The sequence below is a fragment of the Lepus europaeus genome, chromosome 8 (genome assembly GCF_033115175.1).
Source record: "Lepus europaeus isolate LE1 chromosome 8, mLepTim1.pri, whole genome shotgun sequence".
NCBI lineage: Eukaryota > Metazoa > Chordata > Mammalia > Lagomorpha > Leporidae > Lepus > Lepus europaeus.
Genome location: NC_084834.1, coordinates 101,307,199 through 101,319,681, shown reverse-complemented (window position 1 = coordinate 101,319,681; position 12,483 = coordinate 101,307,199). Strand labels below are relative to the sequence as shown.

The 12,483-nt window shown below is 47.6% G+C and overlaps 1 protein-coding gene across 2 annotated transcripts in view; it reads left to right on the top strand.

Moving 5' to 3' along the window:
* SHROOM3 (shroom family member 3) overlaps positions 1–12,483 on the top strand; it is a 337,315-nt gene that overhangs the window by 114,869 nt on the left and 209,963 nt on the right. For both annotated transcript variants that reach the window (XM_062198626.1, XM_062198625.1), the window contains exon 2: positions 8,865–9,019. In XM_062198626.1, the coding sequence (XP_062054610.1) occupies positions 8,865–9,019 (155 nt within the window). The remainder of the gene's footprint in view (positions 1–8,864; positions 9,020–12,483) is intronic.

Below are 12,483 nucleotides of genomic sequence, written 5' to 3'. Positions count from 1 at the left end.
TATCAGAGCATATATTACCTTGTATCATGTTTATTTCTTTTATTTGTTTTATTTATTTTATTTATTTGAAAGACAGAGTTACAGAGAGAGGTAGAGACAGAGAGAGAGAGGTCTTCCATCCGCTGGTTCACTCCCCAGATGGCCACAATGGCCGGTGCTGCACCAATCCGAAGCCAGGAGCCAGGAGCTTCTTCTGGGCCTTCCATGCAGATGCAGGGCCCAAGGACTTGGGCCATCCTCCACTGCTATCCCAGGCCATAGCAGAGAGCTGGATTGGAAGAGGAGCAGCTGGGACTAGAACCGGCACCCATATGAGATCCCAGCGCTTCAGGCTAGGGAATTAACCCGCTGCACCACAGCGCCAGCCCCGTGTTTATATCTTTAAAGTTGTTTTTCCCATATTTGTTCAATAAATGTTTGTGGATCGGTTATTATACACAGATACTCTGTTAGATGGTAAAAATCACAGCCATGTCAAAGACTATATAAACCATTCAAACCCAACTCCTCACATGGCAGGAAAAGCACAATAGGTCATCAAATCAAAGTGGACTTTATTTCATAGGTGTGGATGCTTTGAGGATGGGGGGGGGGAGTATGTGCATATGTTCCAGGCTACAATGTACATAGTTTGTGAGCTCAAGCATTTCCCACCCAGATGTTCATGGTGTGTTGTTTGAAGTCATCTAACCTGTTGACAATCACATTCTTGGAATAAGTAGATTCCATGCAGGTGAAATTGGTTAAACAATGTTAGTGACCTCTTTAGCTGCTTAAGTATTGGCCCAAAGGTTTAAAATAATAAGCTTCATTTTTCACCAAGCCTTGTTGACAGACAATATCAGCAGGGTTTGGGATTAAAAGGAGTATGGTTCTCTTTGTTGAGCAGTTCAAGAAAATTACTGTTAAACTTTTTGTAAACAGACTTTTTTTTTTTTAAAGTCACAATAATGATTTTAGGTAAAGTGTGTGAACAGTTGACATAAACATGAGATCTATGCATTTGATTAGCTTCAGTACATTGAAATCAGCAATGTTGTTAGCACTACATCATCAAAAATGCCTCAATGTCTCAATTTACCATTTGTAATAATAAGTGGATGCAACAATATAGACTAAGCTAAGTCGCAGTCTTGTTAAACCAATACCATAAATTTCTTGACAACCAGGTTTTTGACTTGAGTGGTGAACAAATAGCACATCCCTTTCCCATGAGGCTACTGAATAGAAAGGCGGTATGTCACTGTGATGTTGATTTGCATTTCCAAGGTTGTTAGTGATGTTGAGCTGTTTTTCTGGGAACTGGTAGGCCATTTGTATGTCTTCCTTTGAGAAATATCTAGTTAGATTATATCTAATTTTTAAAATTGAACATTTTTTGCTATTAACATTTTAAAATTTATTATTTTTCTTTATTTGAAAGGCAGAGAAATAAAGAGACTGATCTTCCATCCTCTAATTTACTCCTCAAATGCCTACAACAGCCAAGGCTGAACCAGGCCAAAGCCAGAAGCCCAGAACTCAATCCAGGTCTCCCACGTGGGTGGCAGGAACCCAAGTACTTGAGCCAACTACTGCATTCTAGGGTACATATTCAAAGGAACCTGGAATTGGGAGAGGCTTGAACCCAGGCACCCTGACATGGGAGGCAAGCATCTTAATCACTATGCCGAATTTCCTCCCCCACTACTGAAATTTTTGAGTTCCTTATATATTCTGGTTTTCAACCCCTTGTCAGGTGTACAGCTTGCAAATATTTTCTCTCAACATCACTAATCACCAGGGAAATGCAAATCAAAATCACAATGAGATACTATTGCACTCCAGTGATATTGGCTACCATCAAAAAACACAGATAACCATGTTGACAAGGATGTGAAGAAAAGAGAACTCTTGTACACTGTTGGTGGGATGTACATTAGTACAGTCATTGTGGAAAACGGTATGGAGGTTCCTCAGAAAACTGAAAATAGAGCCACCATATGACCTCACAGTCCCACCACTGGGCATGTATCCAAGGGAACTTAGGTCTGCCTGCTGAGGTGACATCTGCCCTCCCATGCTTACTGCAGCTCTATTCATAAGAGGCGAGCAATGGAAAGAACCTAAGTGTCCGCCCATTGATGAATGGGAAAAGAAAATGTGGTAAATACAAACAATGGGATGCTATTCAGTCATAAAAAAGAAAGAAGTCTTGGTATTTACAACAGCATGAATGGTAGTAGGTGTCATTCTATGAAATCAAATGAACCAAGCCCAGAAAGATTAAGTATCACAAGATCTCACGTATATGTAGAGTCTAAAAAAGAGCTGACCTCATAAAAGTTAGAAGTATAATGATGGTACCAGAGGCTAAGGAGGGAAGGGGGAATGGAAGTGGGGAGGAAGGAGTGGGGAAAGGTTGATTGACACTCGGGTATAGCTAGAAAGACGTAGAAAGTTCTGGGTTTCTGTTGCACAGCAGGGTGATACTGCTAATGTACCATGTACTTCCCTCTCTCTCTGTTTTTTAAAAACCAAGAAGGGGGGCCAGCATTATGGCATGATGGGTTAAGGTGCTGCCTGCTGTGCTGGCATCCCATATGGTTCTGGTTCAAGTCCCAGCTCCTCTACTTCTGATCCAGCTCCCTGCTAGTGCACATGGGGAAGCAGTGGAAGATGGCCCAAGTGGTTGGGCCCCTGCACCCATATGGGAGACCTGAATGGAGCTCCTGGCTCCTGGCTTCTGCCTGTCCCAGCCCCAGCCATTTTGGCCATCTGGGGAGTGAATGAGTGGATGGAAGATCTCTCTTTCTGTCTCTGTCTCTCTCTGTTTCTCCCCTTCTCTCTCTGTAGCTCTTTCAAATAAAAATCAATAAATCTTTTACACAATATGCAGGTAGGTGCCCATCTGATGTGTGATAAGTAAATGCCATTTCCAAAACCCATCCTAGCCCCTAGCTTTTTCAGTTTTGCAAGTGATTATATTGACTTTTGAAAAGCAAGCATTTTGGACTGGCACCGTGGCTCAATAGGCTAATCCTCCGCCTAGCGGCGCCGGCACACCAGGTTCTAGTCCCGGTCGGGGCGCCGGATTCTGTCCCAGTTGCCCCTCTTCCAGGCCAGCTCTCTGCTATGGCCCGGGAGTGCAGTGGAGGATGGCCCAAGTGCTCAGGCCCTGCACCCCATGGGAGACTAGCAGAAGCACCTGGCTCCTGCCTTCGGATCAGCGCGGTGCACCAGCCGCAGTGCGCCGGCCGAGGCTGCCGTTGGAGGGTGAACCAACGGCAGAGGAAGACCCTTCTCTCTGTCTCTCTCTCTCTCTCTCACTGTCCACTCTGCCTGTAAAAAAAAAAAAGAAAAGAAAAGCAAGCATTTCAGACCTAAAAGTTGCATGCAAATTGAAGAACGTGTGACAACCTCTGTAAATACAAAAGAATAGTTTATGAAAACCGTGAACAGTGAAACGCTGGCAGTCTTCCTCATAATGTTTGCATTCCCATTAAATCAGCTATGAGAAGGATATGATATAAAATATACAACGAATTTGCTTTTTTATGAGAAACCGATCTTACATCTCATGTTATTGAAATCATTGGCAAATAACACAGAAGGGGTGGGATTCTGCAAACTGCAACTTGTGCAGGACCAGATTTATCGTAGTGTTCACCATGATACCTCCAGTTTTTAGCTCCCTCCCTGGTACACTGTAGAACGATGCTCAGAAAATGTTTTTGAATGATGCACCGGCTCTGCCTTCTGAGGTCAGCCTATGTGCAAAGGTGTGGGGAGGCATTCAGGGGTGAGTACAGATGGAGTCCTGTTTCCTATCTTCCAGGAGTTCACAGTCCAAACTGGGGATGGAGGGACGGTGGGCAAGGAACAGATTTAGACACGAATAGCTTTGCTGAATGACAAGAGCTGATAACCACAGCAGAGTGTGAAAGGAGCCGAAAAATGATAAATGATTTAGACGTCACTTTACAGTGTGTGATTATTTATTCATTTGATTCTCTGAAGGAGAGGGAAAGATGGATTACTTCTTAAAGGACAGATTACAGAGGTGACGATGTAGAGTGCATATTGATGAGAGGCCTGGAAAGCCTTGGAGGAGATCTGATTTGAACTTGACCTCCAAAGATGGGTAATAATTATAGCTGGCATTTATTGAATGCATTCCCTATGACTGTGTTAAGTTCTTTACTTGCACAAACTACTGAAGCCTCACACCAATCTCTTTGGTAAGCATGATTGTTTTATGGGAGAGGAAAGTGAGGCACAGCAAGGTCTAATAAGCTGTGCAAAGTCGCAGAGCTAGCAAAAGGCAGGGCTGCATGGGCCGGCTGCAGAGTGCCCACCCTTGGCCACCATGGTATATTGCAGTTCTTATAGGTGGCTCAAGCATATGGCCGAGCATGGGGGGAAATGCGGGCAGAGGGAAGGCCTGGAGGTGCGGTGGGCTCAGTGTGTGTGGGAAACAGTGAATTGACACAAGGCTGGTGGGAAAGTTTAATAGGATGACCTGGGTAGAGAGCCAGGAGGAAATGACCTTCAAAGCGGAATGGTTAAATACGCCAGATTACATTTGTTCTATAGAATACTGCGTAGCAAATAACCAAGATTTTATGGGTCATTTTATCATGATATAAGACTTATAAAAACAATAGCTACCACTTTTGAGATTTTACAGTAAGCAAGGAACTGTGTTTTTGGGTTCGTGTGGCTCATCTCACCAATCCTCACTGCAAGGTCTACCAAGCAGGTGCTGTCACTCCATCCCTTTTGCTGTAAGTGAGGAGCCTGAAGCTTAGGAAGAATTTATAGGTAGTTTCCCCTCACTTATTTATCTGCTTGACTTCTCAAACTCTTACTTCCCACACTTCAAGAAAAGTGTTGATTCAGGGACGGACAAAGATGTCCCATCTGCTGGTTCACTCCACAGATACCAACAGCAGCTGGAGCTAGGCTAGACCAGAGCCAAGGAGCAGGAGTCTCAATCCAGGTGTCCCCCATGGGCAGCAGGGTGCCAGCCTATGGGAGCCTTCTGCAGCCTCTCAGGGTGTGCGTTAGCATGAAGCTGAAATCCGGAGCAGAGCCGGGGCTCAAACCCAGGCGCTCTATAAAAGCTAGGCCAAATGGCAGCTCCCAACTCACCGTAATGCGTCTCTGTTCAGTGCCAGCAGACATCTGAGAAGGTGGGTGGTGTGCAGTGTTCTTGGGTAACGACATCTATATTCATATTTGTACAAAGTTCATAAGCTGAACAGCTGCTGCCTTTTGAGAGGAAGCAGTGGGGAGACTCACTTCCCCTTTCCAGCTTCGATGCTACTTTCATCGTTTATAGTAGGTTCATGAATGTAGGACAGGGGGACGGCGCGGTGGCCTAACGGGTAAAGCCGCTGCCAGCATCCCATATGGGCACTGGTTCGAGTCCCGGCTGCTCCACTTCTGATCCAGCTCTCTGCTATGGCCTGGGAAAGCAGTAGAAGATGGCCCTTGAGCCCCTGCACCCACGTGGGAGACCTGAAAGAAGCTCCTGCCTCCTGGCTAGGGATTGGTCCAGCTCCGGCCGTTGCGGGCATTTGGGGAGTGAGCCAGTGGATGGAAGACCTTTCTCTCTGTCTCTCTCTCTCTCTATGCCTCTGCCTCTCAGTACCTCTGCCTTTCAAATGAATAAATAAATCTTTAAGAAAAGAAACACATTAAAAAAATCTATGCATGGATTTCAAAACTTAAAAAAAATAAATGTGTAACTTAGTAATAAGTAGTAGTAATAAATGGATAAAATACTCACTTTAGTTTATGTTAATACTTAAAGCTAGGCTGTAACATTTTTATTTGTAAAATAAGAGCTGTTTTATACATATTACAATTACAGGTATGTGTTTAACTCTATTTTATGTCTCTGAAGACATACTGAAAGTTTTTGAACATGTAGGCAGTTCTGGAGAATACTTACTGAAAAAAGAGAACACAGGGGTCAGGCTTTGTTTACTCAGTCATTTTTGTTTTGTTTCATTTTTTCCCCTGTCCCTGGTATTGACCTCCTGCCAGCATCTTTGGCTCGTGGCACCCCGGGAAGCATTATTTTCCTCTGTTGTTTTCCAAAGCCCATGGCCAGCTCCGCACTCACCTGCTGCGTCATGAGCCGGTTTATCCTGTTAACCATGGGCTTCCCCTCCTCTGCCCGTCAACCTCAATGGCAAAACAGAAGAGGTTTCGGTCTGTTTTGTCCTCTATTATAACCCAAGTACTTGGAACAATTATTGGCATAAAGCGGGGGTTGAATAACGTTACTGACCAGATTGTGATGTTTTTAAATTGTATTTTATTTACAAAAAAATCAGAGAAAGAGACAGAGACAGAGAAATCTCTCATGTGCTGGTTCATTCTCCGAGTGCTTGCAGTGGACCAGAGTGAGCCACGCTGAAGCCAGGAGCAAAGAGCTCAAGGCCATGGGTGGCAGGAACCCAACCTCTGGAACATTCATCTGCTGCTCCGCAGGTTGTGCATCAGCAGGAAGCTGGACTAGGGAGTGGAGCTGTTATGGGGACAGGTTGCTCGGGGTTGTTTGCACAAGAAAGAATTCAGACAGGAGACAGAGGGTAGCGACACGCGTGCTAGCTAAGTTTAATGAAGAGAACACCTGACAGACTAGGTGGGCGTCTTGGTAAAGAACCGAGAGCCCAGCCTGCATTCAGACTGGAGTTTCTGTGGATGTTGGGAGTGGGCCCTCTTCCTCCTCCCCCTAAGTGCAGGTTTGCTTCCAAGGCTTGCTTCCTTGTTCCACCATACAGAAATTCCCATTTTTCTTCTTCTTCTTTTTTTTTTTTTTTTTTTTGGACAGAGAGTGGCTAGTGAGAGAGAGAGAGAAAGGTCTTCCTTTTTGCCATTGGTTCACCCTCCAAAGGCCACTGCGGCCGGTGCATCGTGCTGATCCGAAGCCAGGAGCCAGGTGCTTCTCCTGGTCTCCCATACGGGTGCAGGGCCCAAGGACTTGGGTCATCCTCCACTGCCTTCCTGGGCCATAGTAGAGAGTTGGCCTGGAAGAGGGGCAACTGGGATAGAATCCGGCACCCCAACCGGGACTAGAACCCGGTGTGCTGGCGCCGCAAGGCGGAGGATTAGCCTGTTAAGCCACAGCGCCGGCCCCCATTTTTCTTCTGCTACACGCACAGATACACACACACACACACACATATACACATGTAGGCTCATAGGTATCCAGTTACCCTAACAGAGCTAGAAGCTGAACCAAGGCACTCCAACCTCAGATGCCAAATGCCTACCCCTGGCCTTTCTCTTTTTTAAAAAAAAATGGACTAGGCCGGCGCCGTGGCTCAGTAGGCTAATCCTCCGCCTTGCGGCGCCGGCACACCAGGTTCTAGTCCCGGTCGGGGCACCGATCCTGTCCCGGTTGCCCCTCTTCCAGGCCAGCTCTCTGTTGTGGCCAGGGAGTGCAGTGGAGGATGGCCCAAGTGCTTGGGCCCTGCACCCCATGGGAGACCAGGATAAGCACCTGGCTCCTGCCATCGGAACAGCGCAGTGCGCTGGCCGCAGCGTGCCTACCGCGGCGGCCATTGGAGGGTGAACCAACAGCAAAAGGAAGACCTTTCTCTCTGTCTCCCTCTGCTGTCCACTCTGCCTGTCAAAAATTAAAAAAATAAATAAATAAAAATTAAAAATAAAATAAAAATTAAAAAAAATTTTAAAAATGAACTAATTAATTTATTTGAAAGGCAGAGTTACAGAGAGGCAGAGGCAGAGAAAGAGAACGAGAGAGGGAGAGGTCTTCCATCTGCTGGTTCACTCCCTAAGTATCCACAACGGCCAGAGCTGAGCTGATCCAAAGCCAGGAGCCAGGAGTTTCGTCCAGGTCTCCCACACAGATGCAGGGTTCCAAGGACTTGGACTTGGGCCATCCTCTACTGCTTTCCCAGGCCATAGCAGAAAGCTGGATTGGAAGTGGAGCAGCCGGGACTCGAACCAGTGCCCATATGGGATGCTGGTGCTGCAGGCAGAGGCTTAGCCTACTATGCCACAGCACCAGCCCCTGGACTCTCTTTTCTAGAGTGGTTTTAGATTTGTGATAAAAATGAGTGGAGAGTGCAACAATACCCACTGTGGCCTCTGCCCCACGTACGCACAGCCTACCCCCAATCAAACCCCATACCAGAGACGCACAGTGGTTACAAGTGATGAACCTCCAATGACACCTCATTATCACTCGTAGTCATAGGTGACATTGGGGTTCACTCTTGGTGTCACAGATGCTGTAGATTCTGACGCGTGCCCATCCTTATGTTGACCCAAAGTCTTCTGTGCTCCACTCGCCACTTCTCCCACTCCTCCAGTCCCTGACAACCGCTGAACTTTGTGCTGTCCCTGGTGTTTTGCCTTTTCCAGAATGTCATATACTTAGAATCACACAGTAGCAAGCCTTTCAGATTAGCCGCTTTCACTTATCAATATGCATTTAAGGCTCTTCCATGTCCTGGCATGGCTTGGTGGCCCCCCCTTTTTTTTAGTGCTGAGTAATACTCCATTGTCTGGTTGTACCTCTTTACTTATCCAATGAATTACAACTTTAAACCAAAAAATATAATGAAGAATTCAACTTCCAGAGAGAAAACAATTATTCTGAGTGGACTTGGGGGTCGTAGATGGAAGGGGCCAGGAGATGTCACCCCAGGACGGAAACAGTTCATTCTTCCATGCAGCCAAGTGTCCAGTTGGCCCTCTGTGGGGCCACCAGGTGCTGGAGGGCGTGGTTGGAGGCAGCAGGGGGCGTGGTCCAAGCCGGTTGGTTGGGCCCTGCAGGAGTCCAGGCACACAGACCCCAGGCCAGGAGACGTTCACTGTGGCTCTCTCCTCTCTCTGTGCAGATCGAAGAGGGGGGCAAAGCCGACTCACTCAGCTCCAGACTGCGGGCCGGGGACGAAGTCGTGCACATCAATGAGGTGGCGCTGAGCAGCTCCAGAAGGGAGGCCGTGTCCCTGGTGAAAGGATCCTTCAAGACTCTGAGGCTGGTGGTGCGCAGGTAGGTTCCACCTGTTGCTGTGACTCCCCCCCCACTCCACCTCCTGACCCACCTCCAGGGAAGAGACTCGGCTTGGGAGCGGCGTGTGTGGGTCCTTAGATCTTTTTATGTTTTCCTTTTCATCCTCTGCCCATCTTCCGGGACGTGAGAAGGAAGCTGGGTGAACATTTCAGACTCGGTTCGCGTTTGTGGCAGGGTTTGGCAAGTCAGCACTGGCTGCATCGAGTTCCTGAGTTTCGGGGCTTGATGGACAGTGAGCTTCGTCTCAGAGGCAGTCAGAGCTCTAAGAACTTTGTCTCCAGGAGCTCAGACAGCTCTGAGCTTGGAACTTGAGGGCACATTCCATGAGCCGCATCTACACCACTGGACTCATCAACACAGGCCAATTCCTTTTGTTTGGCTTTCTGCTCTCAATGGTGGTGGCTGCAAGAGGTTTACTTTGTGAGTGATTTTCATGCCTTAAAGGAAGAAATGTCTGTACTCCCAGGAACCATCTCTTGGCAGAGAATTGTGTATGGGAAGGGGAAGGGAGTTGAATTATTTTTGGATTCCTATTGCAACCAAGCAAGTACTGTTTTACCTGTGTTAGCTCATTTCATCTACCCAGGAACTCCAGGAGGTGCCTATTACTATCCCCATTTTTTTAGGCAACAGGTTAAGTAAATTCACTGAAGATGCAGGGCTGATAAGTGGAAAAGCCAGAATGGTCTAGATTGCCAGGTTGTATTTCATCACGCCACCTGAGCGTCCTTGGCTCCCCCTGCGATGCCCTAGACCCACACATTTTGTGGGTGTAGATATTTCTTCATTACTCAGGTTTTGGCTGCCTCACATTTCAACTAATATTACAGTACCTGAGAATGTCCCGGTTGGCTGGGACCCCAGCCCACCTCCGTCCCATTTTCAAGTTGTGGGAAGTAAGCCATCTCCCACCACACCACATTACAGTCTTCGTTCATTCCTCAGAAGCGTCCAGGGAACAGCGGCCTTTCCCAGCCATGGAAAGCCAGGCCTGGGTGTGGTCCGCTGCCTCTCCAGGCACTAGTGGCTCTCCCCAGAGTGCGGGGCTGTGGCTGTGGCCCCTCCTCAGAACCAGCGAGCACAGGCTGCTGCTCTGGGGCAGCGATGCAGAGTGGCTCACGGGAAGGGTGCCAGAGTCGGAGCAGACCTGGGTCTCAGTTGCAGGGCTGGTTCCATTTCCTGTCTTTAACGGCGGATTGAAATACCTACTTTCTGCCAATGGAAATGAGCTGGGTGGGGTGATGCATCAAGAAAATGAAAAAGAAGGGAATTCTGCTGTTTGCACATTTGTGGATGAACTTGGAGGGCCTAAGTAAAAAATGTCAGGCACAGGAAAACACCATATGATCTTACTTGTATGGGAGAGTCTAAAAAGCTCACGCTCAGCAAAGCAGAAAGTAGAAGAGCAATGGCCTTGGGGCGGGTGGGAAAGATGGGGCAATGTTGGCAAAAGGGTATAAAGTTTTACTTGTAAGATTTATTTATTTATTTATTTATTTATTTATTTATTTTTGACAGGCAGAGTGGACAGTGAGAGAGAGACAGAGAGAAAGGTCTTCCTTTTGCCGTTGGTTCACCCTCCAATGGCCGCCGCGGTAGGCGCGCTGCGGCCAGCGCACCACGCTGATCCGATGGCAGGAGCCAGGTGCTTATCCTGGTCTCCCATGGGGTGCAGGGCCCAAGGACTTGGGCCATCCTCCACTGCACTCCCTGGCCACAGCAGAGAGCTGGCCTGGAAGAGGGGCAACCGGGACAGGATCGGTGCCCCGACCGGGACTAGAGCCCGGTGTGCCGGCGCCGCAAGGTGGAGGATTAGCCTAGTGAGCCGTGGCGCCGGCTACTTGTAAGATTTCTAGGGATCTAACGTGACTGTGCTGGGTGGTTGGCCTGAAATTTGCTATGCAAGGAGCTATGAAGTGTCCTACGCCCCTACCCAACGTGGGCCTAACCATGGTGGTGGATGTGTTGATTAATTTGATTGTGGAAATAATTACATGATGTGCACACTTAGCAAATCAGCACATTATAGCCTTTGAATATGAGTACACACAATTTTTACTTGTCGATTATGCTTCAGTAACCTTCTCTCTAAGATGATAGAAGCAAGTGCGATATTCCACCTAGTAGTAAGAGATGCTGATGCTATTATTTGTATTATTATTGGCCAACTCTGTAGGCCAGTTCTTTGGGGGTCAGAATTTGAGTAAAGCAAATAGTCATCTTCAACATGGAAGCTGAGTTTTCAAACAGATGCAGAGAGGTTTGGAACCATAGGCTTGTTCCTCAGATGAATAGTGTTGAAGGCTTTGAACTTGGCCTGGCATTGGAAATCCAAGCCCAGCCTGAGAACATTGGCATTATCTGTTGAAGATTTACAGCAGAATGCATACTCCTGATGTTTTTGTTGGACCCCAGTGATAGATTAACTTCAGAGAGGCCGCCCCATAGGTCCTTTGTGGCTTCAGTTCCTCCCTCGACAGCATGAAGATTTAATGAACAAAGTGTGAGGACCCAGCAGCCGTGCGGTCTTGGTTTGTGATGACTCTGGATGAAGTTAGAGAGAAGCACGTGGTAATATGGACAAGGTTGGCTGGGGTCCCCAGCCTTATAGATCTAAAACCGGTCCCGACTGTCCCAGAGTTCATGGAATTTAAAAGCGTTAAGTCATGTTATGCAGACTCACGAGACACCGAAAGCTGAGCACCAGAATGCCAATGCGGTAACTCATTTTGAAAAAGTGGAGAAATACCCCCAATGGACTAAGACTCAGTGGACTTGATCCCCACAGGAAAGTGAAGTAGGAGGTCTTAATTCCATTCAGGGGGTTGCATAGTGCTCTCCAACCCTGTGCCTGGGTGTGGGGCAGCCACTCTGAAAGCCAGGTGGTCCCTCTGCCCACTGGGGACAGCTGCTCCCTGGCCAGTCAGGGCCCCATCTCCTCAGGTCCCCGAGGAATCCTGCTCCTCTCCACTCCCTGGTCTTCTCTTGGAGTCCACGCCAAATCCCCTTGCGGATGGACACATTTCCATTAGGTATACTAATGCTGTCAGGTTACCGTGCAGCTCTGGCATGCTCTGCTTGGGGTGTGGGAAAACAGCTGTCTCTAAGACAGATGTGTCCTATCTCCTCTGCTAGGCATTGATTTTTATAGTTGCACTCACGGAGTCTGGAGAAAAGGAGGTGGCCCTCACAGCTCACGCAGACTCAGAGCCCGGGATCTCGAATGTGGGTGGCCATTCCACCCTGGCCTTTCCCGGTCTCTTTTTCTGTGGACCTTGGCTTTGTGTTGGCAGAGCAGTCACTTTCTGGAAAAGTCTTACCTTTATGCCTATGCACACATCATTCTGAGGGTTCAGTTCCTTCTATTCATTCATAAGTTTTGATATTTCTTAGCTTTCTGGGTTTTCTTTTCCCTAGGTACTCCTTTCTATTCTTTTAAAAAA